Genomic DNA, 25259 nt, shown 5'->3' with positions numbered 1-25259 from the left:
TAGGTCGCTGCTCCACAGGGGGTTCCCCCAACCCAGGTGAGTGCTCTAACCACTTGGCCAAAAGTCATCCCCTCTGCCTCCAGCTGCAGTTTTGTGAATGGTACCAAAGTTCCACTATGAGCCCAGCCCCTACATTTGTTTTCTCTGAGTTTGAGATTGACCAAAGCTGCGTTTTGGGGTTAATAAACTATTTGCCCCAAAACCTTTGCCCAGCTCTAATCAGGACTCCAAGGTTCCATGCCTAGCTGTGGGAGGGAAGTGATGTTTAGTGGTTAGAGCAGGGAGGCTGGGAGTCAGGACTCCTGGGTTCTCCGTGGGGGGCTGGAGGAGGTTGGGATTGGGAGGATGGGCTCGCTGGGTATTGTGGTGTAAGGCAGAACCTAACACATGTTCTGTCTCTCTCTCTCTCTCCTGTTCTTTTTTTACCATCTCTCTCCTACCCCCATCTCAACCCCCATTCCCCGTGCACCCCCACCCCTCATTACCCCCTACCCCTCAGAGGCCACGGTGCTGAGTTACGATGGCAGCATGTACATGAAGATCATGCTGCCAGGGGTGATGCACACAGAGGCCGAGGACGTGTCCCTGCGGTTCATGTCCCAGCGTGCCTATGGCTTCATGCTGGCCACCACCTCCAAAGAGTCAGCCGACACCCTGCGCCTCGAGCTTGATGGCGGGCAGATGAAGCTTACCATCAACCTAGGTAACCGCCCCACCGCCTGGGGTTGCCCCAGTGCTGAGGGGGCTAACCAGCTCCCTGGGGGTCACCCCCTCCCTCTTGGCAGCTGGTTCCAAGTGTCCCCAGGGAAGAGGTGACCCTAGGGGGCACCTGTGCTGAGGGGTCAGCCCCTGCTTTGGAGCCCTTCTGCGCCCATCTGGTCTTTAGAATGACACCCCCTTTTCCAGGAGGATTCACTTTTGCACCCAGTTTGGTCTTGTTGGTGCCAGAGGGCGGCTCTCTGTCCAACATGGGACCCGCTTTCTGCACTGCACCTGGCCAATGGGGCGAGAGGGGCCCTTCAACTTGCTGGCACCCCATTGGCTGGCAGGAGTTGGTGGGCCTGAGGGGGAAGAGCCCCCCATCTTTCTAAAGGCCTGGCAGGGTTCGGAGTGATTTCTAGCTCGCTGTTTTTAACCCTTCATCGGCGCAGACTCTGCCAGCCCAGCAAGCAGCAGCCGGGACCAAACCACACAACCCTTACCCCACTCTCTCATCCCCCCAATTCCCCCAAACTCTGCCCATCCACAAGCCCCCAAACCCCACCTCCACATCCTTCATCGCAACCTCCCCAAACCTCTGCAGAGCCACAGACCCCCACCCTATCTCCACAACCCCCCAAATCACATGCCCACATCCTCAGACCCCCAGCCTTATCTCCATAACCCCCAAGCCCCACCCTCAGACCTCTGCAGACCCACAGACCCGCACCCAATTTCCACAACTCCCCAAACCCATCCCCAGACCTCCACCCCATCTCCACAACTCTCTTACTCCACCCCAAAATCCTGAAGGTCCACAGCCCGCCACCCCAACCAAACCCACAGCTCTCTTGCATCCCAACCACCTCAGCGCAACTGCCTGTGGACACACTGCACTCCTAAACCCCACACCTCCTTCCCCCTGCCACACCTACCCTCATCTTCCCATCCCCCATGAGATTACTCCCTTTCGCTCCCTCCTTCGTCCCTCTCTCCCCATGCAGTTACTTCTTTCCACTCATTTGCCACCCCCATGAGCTCCCCCATTGGCTCTTTGGTCCCGTGCCTGTTTGCTCCCCACTGTTCTGTTGCGGTTGACGACGTGCGTCAGACCCAGCCGTGTAGCTTGTGGGAATGGGGCCCCCTTTCCTTTCTCCCCAGGGAACCCAGAACCTCCTGTCCACCGCAGAGATCAGGGAATGGCAAGAGCTCCCCGCAACCTTCTAGGTCACGGAGGGCAGATCTGGGGTGGCACACTGCACCCCACGACTCCCTTAACCTCTTCCCTTCTGGCTATCTTGGGGTGTGTGGCACCTCTATAGTGGGACACTGATACCCTCCATATGGACCCAAGGGATGCCCCTGTGCTGTACAGCACCCCCAGCTTCACATAATGCCCCTCCCCCAGATTTGTGGGCATTGGTGGCACCCCAGAAGCTGTATATGACCCCCCATCCATGGGGTCATGATTGACACTCCAGAATCTCTGGGTCCCCCCCCGACCACATCACCTACTCATGAGGTGCAATCAACATGCTAGAATCTCCATGGTGCTCCCCATGTCCCTTTAATTTGTTCCCCCAGTTCCAGAGGAGCTGTGATATAGGGTCTCCCAGATAACGTAGAGGATGCCATAATGTGCCTGCCGCTGCAAGGAACGGTGTCCTAGGGGCCAGAGTGGGGGACTGGGGAACCCCAGAGAGGGGAGTAAGAGCCCATCCTGAGCTGCATTTGCTAAGTAACCCCCCAAATTCCAGCCACCCTCCATAGACCCCCCCCAGCACCTTCATTCCCTCCAGCACCCCGTATTCTTCAGTGCTGCCCCTCTCACAGAATGCATTGGTGCTGGGTCTCATGTTCCCTGATCTCTGCAAGTTCCAGGACTGCCCAAGGATGATGGAGATGGTAGCAAGCAGGAGCAACCCAAGCTTGGCCCCCTAATCCATGCTGGGTGCAGGGGGACCCTGGTTGGGGGAGTGAAGGGGAGAGGAGGTGCTCCCCATACTTCTGAGCATGAGGCTGCTCAGCAGAGGTTAACCCCACTTGTTTTCATCTTCCTTGTGGCACTGTTTGGGGTGCCAGGGTGGGGGAGGAAGAAGGGGGGGTCCATCCCCCACATTGCCCGCTGCACGGCTGGTGTTTGCAAGGTGGCCATTTGTCAGAGGGGTAGGATTATCCCAACAAAGTGGAGGGAGGAGAATGAGCCCCTTGAGGTGGGGAGAATTGACTGCAAACCCCATTAAAGGGTATAAACCTTTCCTCTCCCCCAAAAAAGAGAAACTTCAGCCTAGACCATGCCTGTCACAGATCTGGCCAATCCACTTTCTAAACTGGTTTCAAATTAATCCACTTTCTAAAGTGGTTTTGGGCTAATCCACTGTCCAAACCAGTTCCTACTAAACTGGTTTAAACATGTCAGCCCAGTCCTTGTAGATGGGCTTCAGACTGAGCTGAGGAATTGGGTCCCAGCCCAGGTCCTGGCTCAGATTCCCAAGCTTAACTGGCCCAACATCCTACCTTGAGCTGGGACTGGAAAGCTGCATCCAAAACCAATTTGACAAACCCAATTAGAAACCCAGTAAACCAGGACCTTTCCGTGACCCTGTTTTTGGTCAGCTTTCTCATCCCACTCCTCATTGCCCCCGCAATAGTGCCAATCTGCTTCCCAGTTTCCTTTATAAACCAGCTCAGGCCAATTCCCTTTAACAAACTAATTCAGGCCTACAGTCTCTTCAAATGGGGACGCAGTTATACCAGGATAAAGGCGCCTTAGGACCTGTCCACATGGGAAAATTTCCCAGCATAGCTACCGCAGAATGGTTATTAATTGTTAATTATTAACTCCCAGTATGGACAGTGTGTCCTGGATTAAAAGTGATTTTATTGTGGGATAATTACTCCGCTTGCCAAGCTCTGCCGGGGAATTTCCCCACGCGGAAAAAATCTCATATCAGAAAAGCTTATTCCCTGCCCCTACAGGAATAGCTGTGCACTTTTATATTGGTACAACCATGTCCACATTAGGCAGAACTGTTCTGCTTTAGACTGAGGAAGCTCAAGCAGGACAACTTGTGTGTGTAGCTAAGGCTGGAGATTGGAAGCTCTTTAGGAGCAGGAACTGGCTTTTTGTTTGGTGTCTGTCCAGCACCTGGCACAATGGAGCCCTGCTGCATCATTAGAACAACTGCTTATGACTTGAATAGCAGAAGTGCCTGTGAGCTCCCATCCTGGTTGCACCAGGTGCTGTATAGACACAGTCCAGTTATCATATGCAACAAGAAATGATGCAGCCCCACCACCGTCCAGGAAGGTAGTCTGGGGCTGTAAGTGGGATACTTTTAAGGGACCAGTTTCTACCAAATTTGGGGTCCCCTTCCTCAGTGTGAGAGGTTTCCGTTCCCCTGGGCTCCAAATGGCCACCTTGACCCACGTCTGTCCCCGGATGGTGGGCTGTGAATTGGATGGTTGTTTGCAGAAGTAACTTTGAAGGATGTAAAACTGTTGCGTTCTCTTCTCTCTCCCCCTTACCCCCCCATCACCCTGGCCCCCGTCTCAGACTGTGTCAGGATAGGCTGTAACCCCAGTAAGTCACTTCTTTACCTTTGGGGTTTTTATTTCATGTTCTCTCTCTCCTGCTCGTTAAATGAACCGGGTGAATTTTGGGGGTCAATCCTAATGGAAAGGTGACAGGCGCTGTATGACTGTAGCTGATTTGCTATGATGCTGCACAGAAGAGGTGGAGGAGCTGGGATTCCTGGGTTCTATTCCTGGCTCTGGAAGGGCAATGATGTCTAGCAGTTAGCATGTGTGGGCTGGGAGGTTTTCAACTCTGTGAAGGGAGCGGGTATAGGGGTTAGTGCAGAAGGGCTGAGTCAGAACTCCTGAGTTCTATCCTGGCTCAGGGAGAGCAGTAAGGGCTGGTGGTTAGAGCAGCAGACTGGGAGTCAGGGCTCCTAGGTTCTGTCCCCAGTGCTGCCCATTTTAGTGCATCACCTTAAAATGAGTCACTTCACTGCTCCTTGCCTCAGTTTCCCCTTTCCTCAGACTAACTGCGCCTGCCCTGTATGTGCATGTCTGAGCTTTATACCCCTACTGCATGTTTGATGCTTACAGAGCCTCATATAGGTTGGGAGGGTTGGCTAGGAATTGCTCTGCACCCCATCCCCACCTGGACCTGGAACACCCCAAGAAGTCAGGACCTGCTATTTCCCCCCTCCATGCCTTGGCCCGTCAGGCATTGTTGACACACTACCCTCCTCCCTGCAGCCTGTTTGCACCACTGCCCCTGCAGGCTGGATTCAGAAACACACTATGGGGTGTCATAAGCCCTCCTATTGCAAGCAACTGAGGGGGAGTCTCTAGTTCATGGTTCTTGCCCTGCCCAGCATGGAGCTGCTCAGCAAATCTGGGATAGGGGCAAATTAAACACCCTCCCCCGTGTCCCCACAGGCGAGTGGCAAAGCCCTGGTGGTAAGTGACTGACACCTTGCTTTGGGATGATAGGTGCAGGGCACCACAGCACCTTGGTCCTTTCTGTGCCCACAACACACACCACATGCACAAGCCTCACCTGGTTACATAGACTCACCCAGCCACGCCACAGTCTGCCCCAGACACACACAATCAGCTACACACACAAATACACAAACTTTCACACTTACCACACATAAACAAAGAGATTCACACAACCACAAACCACCACACCCCTATGCAGCAGGTCTCATTCACTTACGTAGATGGCAATGCACACACACTGAGGAGAGTAGGTCTTACTCCTTCCAGCAGAGGGCAGTGTGCACACACACATACACACACACACAGCAGGGGGACACTGATATACACACTGGCCAGGGAACAGATCGAAATGCATGTATGCATGCCAGTGGGGGGAACACTGTACCACACAGACTGTCGGGGTAGGTACCAATTACACATACATGTATGCTAGCCAGGGTCTGTGTTACACCATTACATACATGCATATGCTGGTCAGAGGGGCACATGTGTGCCAACTGTGGTGTGTTCCAGCCAGGGGAGTACACCATTACATGTACATGTGCATTGACTGAGGGGCACACAGTTCCATGTGTGTGCGCACTGGTTGGGGGGCACACAGTTACACCTGTGTGCGCTGGCTGGGGGCACACAGTTACACGTGTATGCACTGGCTGGGAGGCACAGTTACACGTGTGTGCATGCACTGGCTGGGAGGCACATGGTTACACATGTATGTGCTGGTTGGGGGCACAGTTACACAAGTGTATGCGGTGGCTGGAAGACACGGTTATATGCACTGGCTGGAGGACACACAGTTACACGTGTGAGTGCGCTGGCTGGGGGCATACAGTTATACAGGTGAGTGCGCTGGCGGGGGGGCACACGGCTACATGGGTGAGTACGCTGTCTGGGGGGCACACGGTTACATACCTATGTGTGCTGACTGGGGGGCATACAGTTACATATGTATATGCGCTGGCTGGAGGGCACATGATTACATGTGTATGCGCTGGCTGGGGGGCAGCCATGGTTACACTCATGTGTGCTCAGAGCTGCACTGGTGCCAGCAGTGACATGCAGCCCCCAGGTGTGATGCATCTCCTGACAGCGAGGAGCTCCACCCCTTGGACTCAGGTGCGTAGATGAGCCAATGGCATTTCATTGGCTAGAAAGGGGTGGGGCCCCATGGTGAGGATAAGCCCCAGCTCTTGTGCATGTGGGTTCCTAATGTGGTGGGAAGAGAACACATAATCACAACTCACCCTTGTGCCAGGCAGGTGAAGAATTTACTATCAGCTCACGGAAGGGGAAGCTGAGACATAAAGAGGGGAAGTGACTAGTCCCCAAGATCACAGAGACAGAGCTGGGGAGAGAACCCAGGAGTCCAGGCTCCCAGCCCCAACACAGATTTCTATGTCTCCCATATAGTCCTTGGTCTAGTTTGCTAAGTTGCTACTCCCCCCCCCCCACCCCGGGTCTGGGAAATCCAGCCAGGATTCACCCTGACAAAGAGTCGCAGGTGTTTGGTGGGTGGGTTCCAGCTCCAATTGAGCCCTAGAATTGAGAGGACAGCCAGTGGTGGGGGAGGATGATGGAGGTCCCTACACCATGGGTCAGAGACTTACTGCAGAGAGGTGTGTGGGTGAAGGGTGAGGGGAATATGCATGGGTGAGGGTTTGGAGTGGATATAAGGAGGGGGTGTAGGGATGAGGATGATATGTGGAAAGGGAGTGAGGAAAGAGGTGACGTGGCTCTGAGGATGGTGGGGGACACACATGCGGATTGCAATATGTAGAAAGGGGCTAGGGATTGGAGGGGCAGTGATTAGGGGTGGGATGAAGGAGTATTTCCTCACTGGGTCCCCCCACCCCTAATCACTGCCTCTCCATCCCCAGATGCGAGGGGATCCCCATCCCCAGGTGTGTTGTAGGCCCCAGAGCAGGGAAGGAGAGGTCTCTGGGGTGGGGAAATACAACTGGGCTCCCCACCCCCAACTCAGGTGAGGAGGGGGCTCTTTTGCTTTGGGAACCTGTGGGAGGTCAGGATCCGTTGAACAGCTCCCCCCTCCCCCCTACTCTGTCCTCCCCAGAGTACTTTAATCCAACCAGCAAAAGGGTGCCTCCATTGCTGGAGGAGGCGCGGCAGTGTCTGGGTTTCCCCACCAGGTGGCAGAACTCACCTATGCAAGCCTGATTTACCCGGGCTAATGGCACTTAGGGCGGAGTCAGCCTGCTAACGCAATAGCTGATGCACTGTGCCCAGCACCTTGGGAGTGTGAGGTGGGCAGGAGGGTGGCAGTCTAGGCCTAACCACACTTCAGAGTATAAACGATAACAGATTAGCCATACTCGCTGTAAACCTGGGCTGATTAGCCTCCATGCAATTAACGTAGGTCCCTCTGCAATACAAATACATAATAATTAGCCCATCTCTCTACTGTTGTACAGCTGGGGGTATGAACCCCTGTGCAATTAATAATGTGCAAAATAATAATTAATAAACCACTTCCTTAGAGAACTTGGATTGTTAGAACCATACAATTAATACAGGTCCTACTCCAATACAGATAGCTGCTGATAATTTAGTCCCTCCTCTCACTATGGATCAAGAGTTGTTAGAGTCCCTGCAATTAATAACATAGGCCAGGGTTGCATAACTGGTAGCCATGATGGGCCTGTATCCAGCCCACAACCAGGAGGCTGCTCCCGGGCCCCTGCTGGAGGAAGGGCCAGAGGCTGCTGCCCCCAGTTACAGCAGGCCTATATCCTTCTAATAGGAAAATGTGTCTCTCGGCAGGGGCACAAGCTCATCTGCCTTCCCACAGATTGCGGAGCTGAGCAATGGTGGGCAGACAATGGTATGTTCAAGGTAACACCGTGCAGCACAGGGCTGTTACTGCAGGACCCACTGCTCCGGTACATGTTCTCGCAGCAGTAGGGACCACTTTTTCCTGGACTACGCCGGCCTCCCAGAGGAGCTGATGGGGCCTCTGCTACCTTAAGTTGCCCATCCCTGCATTAGGCCCAAAGTAGAAATACCATAATTAGTTAGCCCCTGCCCTATGTACCTGGGGATTATTAGCCCCCATGCAATTAATAATATGCAAAATACTAATGAACCATTCTCCCAGAGACCTGGGGTTGTTGGTGCCTTGCAATTAATGTTGGTCCTACTGCAATACAAATAATTAGCCCTTTCCTTCCCCATATACCTGGGATTGATACTCCATGCAACTAATATGCCAATTGATTAATTATCCACTACCACATGCAATTATGAATACTAATTTAGGTCCTTCCTATATAGCTGTGTTTATTAGCCCCCATACAGTTAATAATAATTAATAAACCATTCCCGCACAGACCTGGGGTGGTTAGAAAGCATGCAAATAATGTAGGCCCTACTACAATACAGTCCCTCCTGTCCCCACATCCACCTGGGTATATTAGACTCCAGTGCAGTCATTAATAGGCATGGTGATAACTATTAAATAGCCACATCCTGTGCAGTGACCTGACATTAACCCTCCCATGCAATGAATTAGTTGCCTAATGGTAATGATTCATTACCCACTTACGGGCTCTCAGCCCTGCTTCCACCCTGCTCTAAGGACACCTGGATGAGGAGGGGGTGATTCAGGAGAGTGGGGTCTCTTAGCAGCTGGCTGTTTATTGGGTCACTCCTACCAGCTGGTAGTGACTGAGAAGATGAGATGCTAATAGGGGGGAATAGTGGGTTCGGATTGGCTATGGGTATTACTTTTTTCCTAACCTGTGGTTTGAGGGGTCACCAGTTCCCCATTTCTGACCTGGGGCATTTCCTTGGAGATGCAGGGATGGATTTCAAGAGGATCTGTCATTTCACGTGTTCTCTTGCTGATTCACTTGCTCACCAGCAGGTGGTGATACACACACACGCACATTCTCCAGTAGCAATTCTCATTGTTAGTTTGTGGTTCCTGTATGGGAGACAAAGAGACTTGCAAGGTGGAGAGCTGAATAGAGCAGTGTAGGTGTGCTCTGGGCTGTGTGTGCAATCACACCTAGTGGTAGAGTGTAGTGGGGTGTAGTTGTGTTCAGGACTTCGTGTGGTTATACCTAGCAGGGGGTTGTAGTGGGGTGTGGGTGTGTATGGTTACACCCAGCAGGGGGTTGTAGTGGGGTGTGGGTGTGCCCAGGGCTGTGGGTGTGTATGGTTACACCCAGAGGGGGATGTAGTGGGGTGTGGGTGTGTATGGTTACACCCAGAGGGGGTTGTAGTGGGGTGTGGGTGTGCTCAGGGCTGTGCATGCGGTTGGAGGCTGTAAGGTTTGGGCCTGAATTTCCTGGGGAGCTGTCTTTTCCCGGGCCTGAGTCAGAGTTTCCCCCAAGCAGCTATCACAACCTCTCCAGGGTACAGGCATCATCCCAGTGTAGCAACTGCAGAGCAGGAGTGCAGTGCAGTCAGGACTGGGGAGGAATGGAGGGAGTGATGAACTCCATCCCTCACCCATCCCCTTGTGCACTCTGCCGTCAGGGAGTGTACGGGCTGCAGGAGGTGGGGTGTATAGTGGGGGCTGTATAATCGCAGCCTGTTGTCAGCTGTGGCAGTCTGGTGGGGGTGGGGGCTGTCTGTGTGGATTCAGTGTGTATCTAGGAGGGGGAGATGCTACCTAAGTTATGTTATGGGGGAGGAGCTGGGGCGGTGTTGCCAGCTGGGTGAGTATTGGGGGTTGTGTGTGTTCAGGATTTATCCAGACAGGCAGGGGAGGGGCTGGTACATGGGGGCTGTCTAGGCCTTGTGCCCATTCCCCTGACCCAATTGGAGCACTAACCCCTTGTGCTGCCCCCCTCCCCAATTCAGGTAAAGGCCCTGAGACCCTCTTCGCTGGCCACAAACTCAACGACAATGAGTGGCACACAGTGCGGGTTGTGCGGCGCGGGAAGAGCCTGCAGCTCTCAGTGGATAACGTCACCGTGGAAGGTACGTGAGGACCCCAGACTGGGATAGCAGGGGGCTGAGGGGCACTGGCAGAGCTGAGGTGGGGGGAGTCCAAGGCTGGGATAGCAGGGGGCTGAGGGGCACTGGCAGGGCTGAGATGGGGGGAGCCCAGGGCTGGGATAGCAGGGGGCTGAGAGGCACCAGCTGTGCTGGGATAGCAGGGGGCTGCCAGTTGGGATAGAGGGGCACCTGCTGGGGTGAGGGCACAGGTCTGGAGTCTGTCCCCGTCCCACCCTGGTGTGTAACAGTGCCCTGCCCCCCTCCCGCTCCAAGCAGGGCAGATGGCCGGCGCGCACACCCGCCTGGAGTTCCACAACATCGAGACCGGCATCATGACGGAGCGTCGCTTCATCTCTGTGGTGCCCTCCAACTTCATCGGGCACCTGAGCAGCCTGGTGTTCAATGGGCTGCCCTACATGGACCTGTGCAAGAATGGCGACATCAGCTACTGCGAGCTCAATGCCCGCTTCGGCCTGCGCAGCATCATTGCCGACCCCGTCACCTTCAAGAGCCGTGCCAGCTACCTGGCACTGGCCACGCTGCAGGCCTATGCCTCCATGCACCTATTCTTCCAGTTCAAAACCACCGCCACCGATGGCCTCATCCTCTTCAACAGCGGCAATGGCAACGACTTCATCGTGGTGGAGCTGGTCAAGGGGTGAGACGCAACCCCGGCCCCCAACCTCCCCAGCCTGGGCTTCTCGCTCTGCCTGCTGGGCAGTGGGCCCTGCCCCAAGGAGCAGGCCTAGTGCCCAATCTCTGATCAATTTGCTATGCTCTCTGGGCCTGCTGCATTCTCAGGCACAATGCTCCTCTGCCCTGCCCACTAGGGTCTTCTCTCCTCCCCACTGCCCTGCCTCCTGCCTCTCTCGCTGCCCCTCACAGGGAGCCCTGCCCTGCCCTGCCCTCACTGACCCCAGCTCTGTCTCAAGTGCTGCCCACAGGGCGCTGGGCCTCACACAGGGGCCTAGGTCTCCTGCCCATTGTCCTGCCCTCTGTGAACATGCTCCTCGCGCTGCTCTGCCAACCAGCCCATCTGCCCACCCCCTCACACTCCACTGCCCCCTCCACACAGGTACATCCACTATGTCTTCGACCTGGGCAACGGGCCGTCACTGATGAAGGGGAACTCAGACAAGCCGGTTAATGACAATCAGTGGCACAATGTAATTGTGTCACGTGACACCAGTAACGTCCACACGCTCAAGATCGACTCCCGCACTGTCACCCAGCACTCCAACGGTGCCCGCAACCTGGACCTCAAGGGTGAGCCGCACCAGCCGGCGCTGGGCCATGAGGGCACCGGGGGCACACTCCCTTCACAGGCAGTGCTGGCCCCAGCGTGGAGCTAAGAGGGGCTGGGCTGCAGGGTGCGGGGGGTCAGTATGTGGGGCAGGGCTGCTGTGTGCGAGGGGTCAGTATGGGGTGCTGGGCTGCAGGGTGTGAGTTTCGGTATGGGGGGCTGCACTGTATGGAGTTGGTATGGAGGGCTGGGCTGCAAGGTGCAGGGGGTTGGTATGGGGGGCTGTGCTGTGGGGGGGTCGGTATGGGGGGGCTGTGCTGCAGGGTGCAGGGGGTCGGTATGGGGGGCTGTGCTGTGGGGGGGTCGGTAGAGGGGGGCTGTGCTGCAGGGTGCGGGGGGGTTGGAATGGGGGCTGTGCTCTGGAGGTGTTGGTGTGGCAGGACTGTTGCAGGTTGCAGTGAGGGGTCAGTATGGGGGGGTCTGTGTTTCAAGGAGTAGGGGAGCAGTGTGGGGGGGCTGGGCAGCAGGGGCCAGCAGCTGTGTGGTGGTGGGGTGGCGGTGTGGGGTGATCTCCCCATGCAGCCAGGACTGACTGTATCTCAGATTGGATTGTTTTGCTGAAGCGCCCCAGTAGTGTCCATTGAGTTTGGAATTCTGCCTCACTTCCTGTCCTAAACTGCTGTGTGGATAGGAAAAGCCCCCAGCTACATCTCGGCACTGGCAGGGGCGTCCCTGACTTAGACTGAGCCATGCACTAGGGTCGGTATTCCTGTAAGCGAAAGGACCCGGAGGATCCTGTCCATTCCTTCACACCTGTGTGCATGGATCACTCGATTGGCCAGGAGCAGGCTGGCACTGGGGGACTGTCACAGGCTCCAGACTGCACTCCCAGCTTTGTGGAGGAATCCCTTCGCTGCGCCAGACCCCAGGGCTCTCACTCTTCCTCCAGGGTGGGCCATGCAGCCTTCCGCCTGCTGAGACCGACCCTACATCTGTCTGTGTGCCTCGGTAGTTCCCAGGTGGGAGCTCCCAGCTTCCTCCAGCAGCCAGCGCTTCTCCCCCAGCTCCCCCTCCAGTCCTTTCTTCTCCAGCTGGGGTCTTGGCTCAGCTTCTCTTCTGGGAGTGTGGATCTCTGAGCAGGGCCTTCCTTAGCCATAGGCAGAACAGGCAGCCGCCTAGGGCATCACTATGTCTGAGGGCACCACTCTGCTGGGAGCCCGAACAGACGAGAAGCAGTGGAGCATGTAAGAGCAGGCTGCTGGGTCCTAGGGAGAGCGAATGCAGCACAGTCTGAGGGAGGAGATTGGCTGCTGGGGTCTCTGGGAAGGGATGGAGGAAGGAACTCACCTGTAGTGTGAACAGATGTCCTGATTTTATAGGGACAGTCCTGATTTTTGGGTCTTTTTCTTATATAGGCTCCTATTCCCCCCACCCCTGTCCCAATTTTTCACACTTGCTGTCTGGTCACCCTAGGTGGGGGTAATTGGTACCTATATAAGACAAAAGCCCCAAATATCGGGACTGGCCCTATAAAATCAGGACATCTGGATCTGGTCACCCTAGCTGGGGAGCGTGTCTCTCCCCTGGGCTGGCAGTGATCCATCTCATCCACGGGGAGCTGCACAGGGTAAGATGAGCTGCTGTGGCTCCATGGGTGCCCCGACTCTGAGATCAGATGCTGTGCTAACTCCATCATGGTCTGTTGGGCTGGCGTTGGTGCCTATTGGCATGTGATCGGACCTGAGGGTTTGCTGCTGCTGTTGCCACTCTGCACCCCAAGAGGTGGATTTTGGGGTCCTGCAGTTTTCCACCTATCTCCTCCTCTACTGCAGCTGTTGGACCAGCAGGCTGGGGGGTGAGCCAAGCATGGAAGCAGTACTGCACTGCCATTTAGATTGTCATTTAACAAATTTGTTCGCCAAAAATGCTTGCTAACAATCCTGAATTAAGTTGTTGACAATTATTTGTGACAAGTTTGGTATGGGGAAGGGAGTGGGCTAGTTTTCATCAGAGAAACAAAAAATGTTGACTGACTTTCCTATAGCCTGTTACTGCTCAATAGAGCCTTCCAACAACTGTAATATGCTCATCTTCTTACTAGTGTATAGAGCAAGGGTTGGCAACCTACAGCACACGTGCCAAAAGTGGCACGCGAGCTGATTTTTGATGGCATGCGGCGGTGGGCTGAGTGGCTCAGCCCGCTGCTGCTCTGGGGTTCCAGCTGCTGCCCCATTGCCACCCAGGGTCCCGGCCGCCAGCCCTCCTCAGCACCCGCTACTGGCCTGGGGACTCCCAAGGAACCCCAGGCTGGCAGCAGGCTGAACAGGCTGTCACGGAGTCCCCGGGCGATGCTCTGGAACTGCTCCCCACCAAGCCAGTCAGGACTTTGGGGAGCCTCCTCTCCCTTGGAGCAGACTTGTTCAGGGCAAGAAGCTCACACGGCTTCACCTCCTGAATCTCTCCTTGGAGCATTCAGCATCCTCTGCCCCTCCGTGCGCTTCCCACAGTGAGTCCACCCCAGCGGGGTCCTGGGGAAGCCACCGGGTTCTGCACCCCCACTTTGCAGTCAGACGTGACTCTCAGCCAGCCAGTAACACAGAGGTTTATTCGATGACAGGAACAGGGTCTAAAACAGAGCTTGTAGGTACAGAGAACCGGACCCCTCGGCTGGGTCCATTCTGAGGGGAAGTGAGCCAGACCCCCAGGTCTGCCTTCCACCCTTGACCCCAGCCAGCTCCAAACTAACCACCCCTCCCAGCCCCTCCTCTCTGCTCAGCCCCTTTCCCGGGCCAGGAGGTCACCTGATCCCTTTGTCTCCAACACCTTCAGCTGGCACCTTTGCAGAGGAGGGGCCCAGGCCATCAGTTGCTAGGAGACAGAGTGTCAGGCATTTAGGTGCACTGGCCCTTTGCTCTGCCAGATATTAAGAACTGCCATGGGGACACTGAGGCACCAACACAGTACTCAGAGAAAACATTAAGAACTTTCCCAGTTCGTTACACAGGCCGGCGGCTGATACCCTGGTTGAGCCACTCAACCCGCTGTCAGCCTGGGGTTCCATTCACTCAGCTGGTAGGTGGGCTAAGCAGGAATAAATTCAACGAAATAGGAAAACAAGAGCAACTAATGACAAAGTGCAAGAACCTAGAGCAGTGGTCCCCAACCTTTTTCTTCTGGCTGTTACCAGATGAAGGACCGTGGCAGTGGACGAGCATCCACCGAAATTCGGCGACATTTCAGCGGTGACGCCTCTGGATGACGCTGCTTATCGGCGGCAAGCGGTATCATCAAGAGACGTCGCTGACGAAATGCCACCGAATTTTGGCGGCATTTCGGCAGATGCTCATCCGCCAGCCAGTATGCAGGTGCACTGAGAGGCCCCTGTGGGCGCCATGGCACCCTCGGGCACTGTGTTGGGGACCTCTGACCTAGAGAGCCTCCTGAAGCACGGCGATTGTTTTGATTTAAATGGACTTGAACTGTACGAAGAATTGAATACACTGTCATCAATGTTGCCACATGCAAAATCGATGGACGTTGTACAGTTTACTCATACTAGCAAACTTGTTGACATATATCCTAATGTGTACATTGCCAGTCGTATTCTCCTGACAATTCCTGTAACAGTAGCATCAGGAGAACAGAGTTTCTCAAAACTAAAGCTCATTAAAAACTATCCCCGCTCTGCAAGGAGTCAGGAACACTTGACTGGTCTTGCTATTCTTGCAAACAAGACATCACTTTGTCTTTGTCATACAATGACATTATGACTGATTTTGCAGCCAAAAAAGCCAGAAAGATTGCTTTTAATTAAAAACTAATCCGTGTTTCAATACTTCTTCACAGAAATTTCCAATAAAATGTTGACAAATTAAAAAAATTATATTATTTGCATCATTCTGTCAAATCAGAATTTTTTCTATCTTGTGCTACTTTTTAATGCTAGTCCATCAGCATTATAGTGTGCTTCATTAAGTTAAACTAGTTTTAATAACATGCATGTGGCAAGTTTACCCAATAGTGTAAGCTTATGTTTGTGTTGCTAAGAGCAAGACAGGCACAGGGGCACCGTAAATCGTAAGGACGGCCCTGTCCCTGAGTCACTGGGGCTGGCCTGGTCTCTGGCCCCTTGTTCTGGGTCGGTTACAGCTGATTCCTGGAGGGCTCTGTTCATGCCACCCAGACAGGGAGATGACACTCACCCCTGTGTCCCCTAGGGCTTGTCCTCACTAGAAAATCCTTTAAATCGGCTTCAGTAAGTCTAACATTGGTACCGGGCGAATTAATCGAAACAATAGTTAAGAATAAAATTGTCAGACACATACGAAAACATTAACTGTTGAGCAATAGTCAGCATGGTTTCTGTAAAGGGAAATCATATCTTATTAATCTATTAGAGTTCTCTGAAGGTGTCAACATACATGTGGACAAGGGGGATCCAGTGGACATAGTTTACTTAGATTTCCAGAAAGCCTTTGACAAGGTCCCTCACCAAAGGCTCTTACGTACATTAAGCTGTCATGGGATAAGAGGGAAGGTCCTTTCATGGCTTGAGAACTGGTTAAAAGACAGGGAACAAAGGGTAGGAATCAATGGTAAATTCTCAGAATGGAGAGGTGTAACTAGTGGTGTTCCCCAAGGGTCAGTCCTAGGACCAATCCTATTCGACTGATTCATAAATGATCTGGAGAAAGGGGTCAGCAGTGAGGTGGCAAAGTTTTCAGATGATACTAAACTGCTCAAGATAGTTAAGACCAAAGCAGACTGTGAAGAACTTCAAAAAGATCTCACAAAACTAAGTGATTGGGCAACAAAATGGCAAATGAAATTTAATGTGGATAAATGTAAAGTAATGCACATTGGAAAAAATAACCCAACTATACATACAATATGATGGGGGCTAATTTAGCTACAACGAGTCAGGAAAAAGATCTTGGAGTCAGTGTGGATAGTTCTCTGAAGACGTCTATGCAGTGTGCGGTCAAAAAAGCAAGCAGGATGTTAGGAATCATTAAAAAGGGGATAGAGAATAAGACTGAGTATCTTATTGCCCTTATATAGATCCATGGTACGCCCACAGCTTGAATATTGTGTACAAATGTGGTCTCCTCACCTCAGCAAAGATATACTGGCACTAGAAAAGGTTCAGAAAAGGGCAACTAAAATGATTAGGGGTTTGGAGAGGGTCCCATATGAGGAAAGATTAAAGAGCCAGGACTCTTCAGCTTGGAAAAGAGGAGACTAAGGGGGGATATGACAGGACTATAAAATCATGAGTGATGTGGAGAAAGTGGATAAGGAAAAGTTATTTACTTGTTCCCGTAATATAAGAACTAGGGGTCACCAAATGAAATTAATGGGCAGCAGGTTTAAAACAAATAAAAGGAAGTTCTTCACACAGCGCACAGTCAACCTGTGGAACTCCTTGCCTGAGGAGGTTGTGAAAGCTAGAACTATAACAGGGTTTAAAAGAGAATTGGATAAATTCATGGTGGTGAAGTCCATAAATGGCTATTAGCCAGGATGGGTAAGGAATGGTGTCCCTAGCCTCTGTTTGTCAGAGGGTGGAGATGGATGGCAGGAGAGGGATCACTTGATCATTGCCTGTTAGGTTCACTCCCTCTGGGACACCTGGCATTGGCCACTGTTGGTAGACAGGATACTGGGCTAGATGAACCTTTGGTCTGACCCGGTACAGCCGTTCTTATGTTCTTAAAAAATTAGATTGGTTTACATACATCGCTCGGGGTGTGAAAAATCCACAACCCCTGAGCCTGTAGTTAAGCCAACCTAAGCCCTGGGCTACACTACAAAATCACCCTTGCTCAGGGTGTGACTAATCCACATCCCTGCGTTGCTGTGTCCACAGGAGGGCTGCTCCCCCCCACAGAGCTACTGCCTCTCGCAGATGTGGAGTAGCTACGCCCACGGGAGACGTTCTTTCCTAGGCATAGGAGCATCTTCTCTTAAGTGTTGCTGCCACGCATCTGCACCAGTGCAGTGTTTTAAGTGTAGACCTGCCCTTAGTCCTTCCCCCACACGGAGTAACAGTGCAGCATATAGGGGAAACCAAGGCACACACAAGCCATGTCTGCACTGCCACTTATGTCTCTGAGAGGTATGAAAAAATCACCCCCCTGAGCAGGGCCGGCTCCAGGCACCAGCGCAGGAAGCAGGTGCTTGGGGCAGCCCATGGAAGGGGGCAGCACGTCCGGGTCTTCAGCAGCAATTCGGCGGCGGGTCCCTCAGTCCCTCTCAGAGTGAAGGACCTGCTGAATTGCCACCGAAGAATGAAGCGGCGATGGTAGAGCTGCCGCCGATCGCTGCTTTATCTTTTTTTAGGTTTTTTTTTCTTTTTTCGCTTCGCCGCTTGGGGCGGCAAAAAAGCTGGAGCCGACCCTGCCCTTAGCCACGTACGTTTCACCAGCATAAGTGGTAGCGTGCACAGCACTGTGGCGGCGGGAGAAGCTACCACCACTCATCGAGGTGGCTTTAGTATGTTGATGGGAGACACAGAGCGGCTACCCAAGCGCTCTTACAGCAGTGCAGCTGCATCGGTACAGCTGTGCCACTGGTAGACATGGCCTACGACTCACGAAAATAGTACCCCAAATTCTCTGCACCCAGTGAACCTCCAGCACTGCCCGCAGCCCCCAGACCACTCAGCAGCACCCCATTGTGGTGCTGGGGCTCATGGGGTGAGGGCAGGCCTAGGCTGATGGGGCGGGGAGAAAGCAAGTTGATTGGGGCACTGGGAAACCCACGGGATAGGAGCAGCGCTGGGCTGATGGGGGACGGAGAAGGAGAGTTGATTGGGGCACTGGGGGCTCATGGGGTGGGAGCAGCGCTGGGCTGATGGGGGACGGAGAAGGAGAGTTGATTGGGGCACTGGGGGCTCATGGGGTGGGAGCAGCGCTGGGCTGATGGGGGACGGAGAAGGGGAGTGGATTGGGGCACTGGGGGCTCATGGGGTGGGAGCAGCGCTGGGCTGATGGGAGACGGAGAAGGAGAGTTGATTGGGGCACTGAGGGCTCATGGGGTGGGAGCAGCGCTGGGCTGATGGGGCAGGGAGAAGGGGAGTGGATTGGGGCACTGGCGTGCTCATGGGGTGAGAGCAGCACTGGGCTGATGGGAGACGGAGAAGGGGAGTGGATTGGGGCACTGAGGGCTCATGGGGTGGGAGCAGCGCTGGGCTGATGGGGGACGGAGAAGGGGAGTGGATTGGGGCACTGGGGGCTCATGGGGTGGGAGCAGCGCTGGGCTGATGGGGCAGGGAGAAGGGGAGTGGATTGGGGCACTGGGGGCTCATGGGGTGGGAGCAGCGCTGGGCTGATGGGGCAGGGAGAAGGGGAGTGGATTGGGGCACTGGGGGCTCATGGGGTGGGAGCAGCGCTGGGCTGATGGGGGACGGAGAAGGAGAGTTGATTGGGGCACTGGGGGCTCATGGGGTGGGAGTAGCGCTGGGCTGATGGGAGACGGAGAAGGAGAGTTGATTGGGGCACTGAGGGCTCATGGGGTGGGAGCAGCGCTGGGCTGATGGGGGACGGAGAAGGGGAGTGGATTGGGGCACTGAGGGCTCATGGGGTGGGAGCAGCGCTGGGCTGATGGGGCAGGGAGAAGGGGAGTGGATTGGGGCACTGGCGTGCTCATGGGGTGAGAGCAGCACTGGGCTGATGGGGCAGGGAGAAGGGGTGTTGATTGGGGCGCGGGGGGCTGAAAGGGGCAGGGAGAAGGGGAATTGATTGGGGCAATGGGGGGGCTTTAGCTCCTCCCTTGGCCAGGTCTGTTTGGGGGAGGGGAAGGTAGTGGGCAGCCCTGTGGTGTGCGGGGGGCTAAAGGACCCTTTGCCCACTGATGTGTCTTGTGCCCTCCCCAGGAGAGCTGTACATCGGGGGGCTGAGCAAGAACATGTTCAACAACCTGCCCAAGCTGGTGGCCTCACGGGACGGCTTCCAAGGCTGCCTGGCCTCCGTGGACCTCAACGGCCGCCTGCCCGACCTTATCGCTGACGCCCTGCACCGGATTGGGCAAGTCGAGAGGGGCTGCGACGGTAAGAGACCCCCTGCTGCCCAGAGCCCGCCCTCCGGCCCAGCCTCGTCCAGCAGGGGGCACTGTGGGGAGCAGGCAGGAGCACTGACTGAGGGGGGAGCTCCCTCCTCTGCCTCGCCCAGCAGGGGGTGCTGTGGGGAGCAGGCAGGAGCACTGACTGTGGGGGCGCTCCCTCCTCTGGCCCAGCCTCGCCCAGCAGGGGGTGCTGTGGGGAACAGACAGGAGCACTGACTGTGGGGGCGCTCCCTCCTCTGGCCCGGCCTCGCCCAGCAGGGCATGCTGTGGGGACCAGGCAGGAGCACTGACTGTGGGGGCGCTCCCTCCTCCAGGCCAGCCTCGCCCAGCAGGGGGTGCTGTGGGGACCAGGCAGGAGCACTGACTGAGGGGGGAGCTCCCTCCTCTGCCTCGCCCAGCAGGGGGTGCTGTGGGGAGCAGGCAGGAGCACTGACTGTGGGGGCGCTCCCTCCTCCGCCCGGCCTCACCCAGCAGGGGGTGCTGTGGGGACCAGGCAGGAGCACTGACTGTGGGGGCGCTCCCTCCTCCAGGCCAGCCTCGCCCAGCAGGGGGTGCTGTGGGGACCAGGCAGGAGCACTGACTGAGGGGGGAGCTCCCTCCTCTGCCTCGCCCAGCAGGGGGTGCTGTGGGGAGCAGGCAGGAGCACTGACTGTGGGGGAGCTCCCTCCTCCAGGCCAGCCTTGCCCAGCAGGGGGTGCTGTGGGGAACAGGCAGGAGCACTGACTGTGGAGGAGCTCCCTCCTCCAGGCCAGCCTCGCCCAGCAAGGGGCGTTGTAGGCTCAGACAATCCAGGTCTCCCTGTTCCTAGTGCCCCCATTTCCTCTCCTGCTGATAGTGGGGATTGCGCCTTGGGAGCCAGCCTGCTTCCAGCCCAGCCCAGTCCCCCTGTGGGGGACATTTGCCCCGTGATGGGGGCTGTGGGGAGGACCAGAGAGATGCAGACATCTTCATTAGCTGCCAGCTCCCTGCCATGAGCGTTGTGTCTCATCAGATGCTGCCTCGCGTCAGCGGTGGGATATGAGTTGAGGCTGTCAGGGACTCCCCCCATCTCCCCTTCCAGCTCCTCACCTGCCATTCTTCCCTCCTTCCCCCACCACAGTGGAACACTCCCAGGCACCTGGATGCTACCCAGCTCTGGGTGGGGAATGGGGTCTGCAGGTTAGAATGTGGGGGATACGGGGGGGGGTCTATCCCCAGCTCTGCCCCTGACGCATTGCAGGTCCCCTCCTCTCTCTCACCTGCTTTTGTCTACTCTGCTCAGGGGGTTTATGACCCCAAGCCCTATCCCGAAGGGTTGGAGGAGCCAGGCCAATAACCCCTGTCCCTACCCCTTGCCCCCAGGGCCCAGCACCACGTGCACCGAGGACTCTTGTGCCAACCAGGGCGTCTGCCTGCAGCAGTGGGATGGCTACACATGTGACTGCACCATGACCTCATACGGTGGCCCCGTGTGCAACGACCGTGAGTGCTGGGGTCCAGCATGCCTGGCTGGGGAATGGGGAAGGATCCCGCAGGGGTAGCTGCATGCTGGGATGGGGGATAGAAGGAGGGGGAAGGATCATGCTGTGGGGGCCGCAAGCTGGGGGATTGCAGGAAGAAGGGTGGGGCACTCACGCTGTGGTTCTGTGAGTCTGGAGCATTGCGGGGAGCGTGCTAGGACTGGGGGTGCCATGTGCCCAGCTAGGGGATGGACAGGAGGAGGATGATCATACGGGGGATGCCTTGAGCTGGGAGCATCAGTTGACCAGAGGAGCACTCACATGGGGCAGCGGCTTTTGCCTGGCTGGGGACTGTGGTTTGACTGGTCTCTGGGACACCCCTGAACTCATGAAATTTAGGGGTGCCCCAGGCTGGGTCTGTGGGCCATTGGCTGGGTCCAGAAACTGGAAAGATACCAGGGGGTGGGTCTGTGTGCCGAGGCTTCTGCACAGGTTGTGTCAGAGCTGTGGGCCATGTTAGTACCAGGGACTGGTTGGCCCTGTAGGGCAGGTGGGCACTATGGGCTGTGCCCAAGAGGCTGGGCCTATGGTCTGGTTCAGCTCTGTGGGGTGTGTCCATGGGGCTGGATCTGTGGGTTGATGCAGGTCTGTGGGGCTGGATGCGAGCACTAGTTTGGCTCTGTGGGTTGAGTCTGGAGGGCAGGGTCCATGATCTGGTTCTGCTCTGTGGGGTGGGTCTCTGGAGTGGGGTCTGTGGGTTGATGCAGGGCTGTGGGGCTGGAGCCGAGCGCTGATTTGGCTCTGGGGCTGGATCTATATGTTGGCTCAGCTCCATGGTTTGTGTGAGTTGGACAGTGAATTGAGTCCACACCTCGGAGATACCTCCTGTGATGGCTTCTCAGCATTGCCCAGCAGCTGGGCCCAGGGGACTGAACCATTCCCCACAGCCACTCCCCGAAGCAGATCCTGGAATGGGGCTGGGATCCAGGTTATGGAGAGGAACACCCAGCTGGGTGGGTGGTGGCGCGAGCTCTCCTCACTGGTAAGGGGGGTGGGGCATGTGTGAGTGATTCTCATTGGCACTGCATAGTGGGCACTGGAGTGTGGAGTGTCCTGGCTGTGCCCGTGGCCCAAGCCCATCACCAGGGCATCTGACGAGCCCCCAGGAACTCCTGCCCTCTGCATCATCCTCTCCCTGTGATTCCATCCTCCCCCCATGCTCCCTGCACTGGGCATTGCGCATCTATGTGAGAGGGGAAATACCTTCCGGGAGTGTAAACGGAGCCATGGAGAGTCCGGCAGGGGCTGCGGGCAAAACCAAAGCCTGGGTGAAGGAATAGAACCTAGCATGACTTGTGCACGGAATGAATTGCATGTCCCTGCTGCCTGAGCCCGGGGGGGGGGGGCATTCTGCCCCCTGCTGGAGTGGGGGTGCCCTGCTCTGCATGTGTGCATGTGCACAGCCTCCAGCTGGAGAGAATGAGCCCTGAGGGGGGTGGGAGTGTGTTCTGCCCCCAGCTGGAGAGAATGAGCCCTGACGGGGGTGGGGGTGTGTTCTGCCCCCAGCTGGAGGGGGTGACCCCTGCTCTCTGTGCATTTGCTGCTTTGATTTTGACTCACTCCCATGGCACCACATGCTGTGGGCTGGGGTGTTTCAGGGTTGGTGCTGTGTGTTCTGAGCATGGTTTTGAGGGGTAGGACTGCTATTGTTTTAAATGACTGACAGCTTTGGAGGATGATTAAACAGCTAAATCCAGGCACCTGTGGCTTTTGTGAGTGGCTGCCCTGGAAGTGCTGGGAGCTGCAGTGGGTGGGACAGCACCAGAAGGGAGTTGTGTGTGAGTGTATCTTGTGCTAGACCCTCATTGCTAATGGCAGTAAATAAAAAGATTCTTTTTTGGGATACAACGATCTTGAGGAACCCCAAATGTGCAAGGAGGTGAAACTGGCAAAAGCCAGCTGGAATGCTTCACTTTTTGTGTGAGAATGTGAAAGTCTGAGTGTGAAAATGGCTAGAAAGTGACTGGGCCCCTTCACAAGGTGTGTGCAATAGGTGCTGTAGAATGTGAAAGGGGCTTAAATGGGACAGAAAGGCAACCAGCTTGCTCTCTCTTTGCGAGCATATGGAAACCGGTGTGGGAGTGATGAGAAAAGGGAGGGGTGCCTAGCACTGTTTGGGATTTGAAAGGAAAGTAAAAGTGATCAGCTGTCTCTGTTTGTGCAAGCACGTGACCACCGGAGTGTGAACATGCCAAGAACATGTAAGTGCCCTGGCACGTTTCACTGTGTGTGGGGTCATGGCACCCAGAACGGGATGTGAACGGAGGCACTTGTGAGTGTGACTGGGCCTTGCACTGCATGTGCGAGCACATGAAAACCCAGGACTGTAAAGAGAAAGCGAGGAGGTTGTTTGCTAGTGTGAGCATGCAAAGGGCAGAGACCAGCAGGGGCGAGGTGTGCAGGGGCCAGGTGGGGGTCTGCCACACCCCCCGCTGCAGGGGGCTATTAGTTAGCCCAGTACAGGAGCTGTATTTTGCCAATGTGGTTTTCATCTTGACAATCTCTCCAGTCAGTGGCTGGGTGGGGTGGGGACATGAGTTGTAATCATCCCATGGTGTTTGCTCACTAGTCCTCCTGGGTCTCGTGGTTGGGGGGCAGGACTCTGGGTTCTATCCCAGCTCTGGGAAGGGAGAGGGGTCTAATGGTTAGAGCAGGGGGGGCTGGGAGCCAGGACTCCTGGTTCTATTCCTCGCTCTGCCATAAGCTGTCACTATGACCTTGGTTTCAGTCACTTTAATCTCCCTGTGCTTCAGGTTTCGCCATCTGTAAAATGGGGAGATGATATTGACCCCCTAGACAGGGAATGAAAGAGGGGAGCAGAGAGGGAGAAATGGATGGATGGAGGGGGTGGAGGTGAATAGAGGAGGAGTAGGCAAGGGTGGGTGGATGGATGGAGGGGGGTTGGATGGATAGAGGATGAGTATAAGGATAGAAGGGTAGTATGAAGGAGTGGGTGGGTGAGAGTGAATAGGGGGAAGTATGGGGTGTGGATAGAGGAGTAGGATGGAGGAGTGGTGAAGGGGGATAGGATGGAGGGGTGGGGGGTGGATAGAGGAGTAGGACAGAGGTGATGGTGGGGGGTGGATAGAGGAGTGGTGAAGGGGTGGGGGTGGATGGAGGAGTATGAAGGAGTGGGGGGTGGAGAGGGGGCAGTATGGGGCATGGATGGAGGGGGTGGGGTGGATGGAGGAGTGGTGGAGAGTGTGTTTGGGATGGATGGATGGGTAGAGGAGGGGTGCATGGGGACACGCTGCAGAGCTGAGACCCCGAATCTGAACCCCTGATGTCCCTGTGCCAGTGCTGTTGGGGGCCATTTCTCATTCCCACACCCATTTGTCCTCCCTTTGGCCACTCTGTGCTGCCGACCCTTCCCAGGGGGCCCCAGCGAGGGCTGGAGTTTCCACCCTGCACTGCGATGGATGAGGTGGCAGGCCTGATGTGACAGCCTCACTAGTGCTGGGCACGGGGCACGAGGGGACCGGCTCCGTCCGTGTGCGCTGCCAGCTGGATTAATGAGTCTACAGCGCAGGAGCTGCCCTGGGCATCGCTCACACGTTGCAGGAGCTGAAGGCTCATTTATCCCCCGCCCTACCTCCCCAAACTCCCCTATTGTTACGTGGTCATTGTCTGGGCTTTGCTTGGGGACGTTTCATCTCTGCACTGATAGCCTCCAGCGCCGTCTGCTGGGAGAGGCTGGGGCTGGAGAAGCTGGAAGCTCCCCCCAGCCAGTGCTCCACCCCACTCCCTATGGCACCCCATGCTGGCAGAGGCTGGGGCTGCAGCATCTGGGACTCCCCCCAGCCAGTGCTCCACCCCACTCCTTATGGCACCCCGTGCTGGGAGGGGCTGGAGAAGCTGGGAGCTCCCCCCAGCCAGCGCTCCACCCCACTCCCTGTGGCGCCCTGTGCTGGGAGAGGCTGGGGCTGCAGCATCTGAGAGCTCCCCGCAGCCAGCGCTCCACCCCACTCCCTATGGTGCCCCGTGCTGGGAGAGGCTGGGGCTGCAGCATCTGGGAGCTTGCCCCACACTCAGTAGGAGGTGCTGTCCCTTCGCAGTCAGCGCTGACCCCAGTTCCCCAGAACGGCACTAAGGGCTGCTGCACGGCTGAAGTTTCCAACTTTGACAGGCTCTAAAAACAACCTGCCCGCTTTTGTTCATTAAAGATCCATAAAGTAATTAAACTCTCTGCTGCATCCAGTACCAAGTGAGGGATTCCAGTATAAACAGTCCCCCATGCCCCTCCCCAGAGGTGGGTGCATCTCTGCACTGGATGAGGG

At 55.7% G+C, this 25259-nt stretch overlaps 1 protein-coding gene across 23 annotated transcripts in view; it reads left to right on the top strand.

Annotated features, from left to right (window-relative positions):
• The window catches only part of NRXN2 (neurexin 2), a 340672-nt gene that overhangs the window by 168391 nt on the left and 147022 nt on the right, over window positions 1–25259 (top strand). For 13 of the 23 annotated variants that reach the window (XM_050958842.1, XM_050958853.1, XM_050958848.1 and 10 more), the window contains 7 exons: window positions 500–703; window positions 4256–4282; window positions 10039–10158; window positions 10450–10834; window positions 11252–11442; window positions 19296–19469; window positions 20825–20944. In XM_050958842.1, the coding sequence (XP_050814799.1) occupies window positions 500–703; window positions 4256–4282; window positions 10039–10158; window positions 10450–10834; window positions 11252–11442; window positions 19296–19469; window positions 20825–20944 (1221 nt within the window). The remainder of the gene's footprint in view (window positions 1–499; window positions 704–4255; window positions 4283–10038; window positions 10159–10449; window positions 10835–11251; window positions 11443–19295; window positions 19470–20824; window positions 20945–25259) is intronic. The other 10 variants (XM_050958851.1, XM_050958843.1, XM_050958859.1 and 7 more) reach the window with 3 other exon arrangements.

The sequence above is a fragment of the Gopherus flavomarginatus genome, chromosome 6 (genome assembly GCF_025201925.1).
Source record: "Gopherus flavomarginatus isolate rGopFla2 chromosome 6, rGopFla2.mat.asm, whole genome shotgun sequence".
Taxonomy (NCBI): Eukaryota; Metazoa; Chordata; order Testudines; family Testudinidae; genus Gopherus; species Gopherus flavomarginatus.
This window is presented reverse-complemented; position numbering and strand designations above follow the sequence as displayed.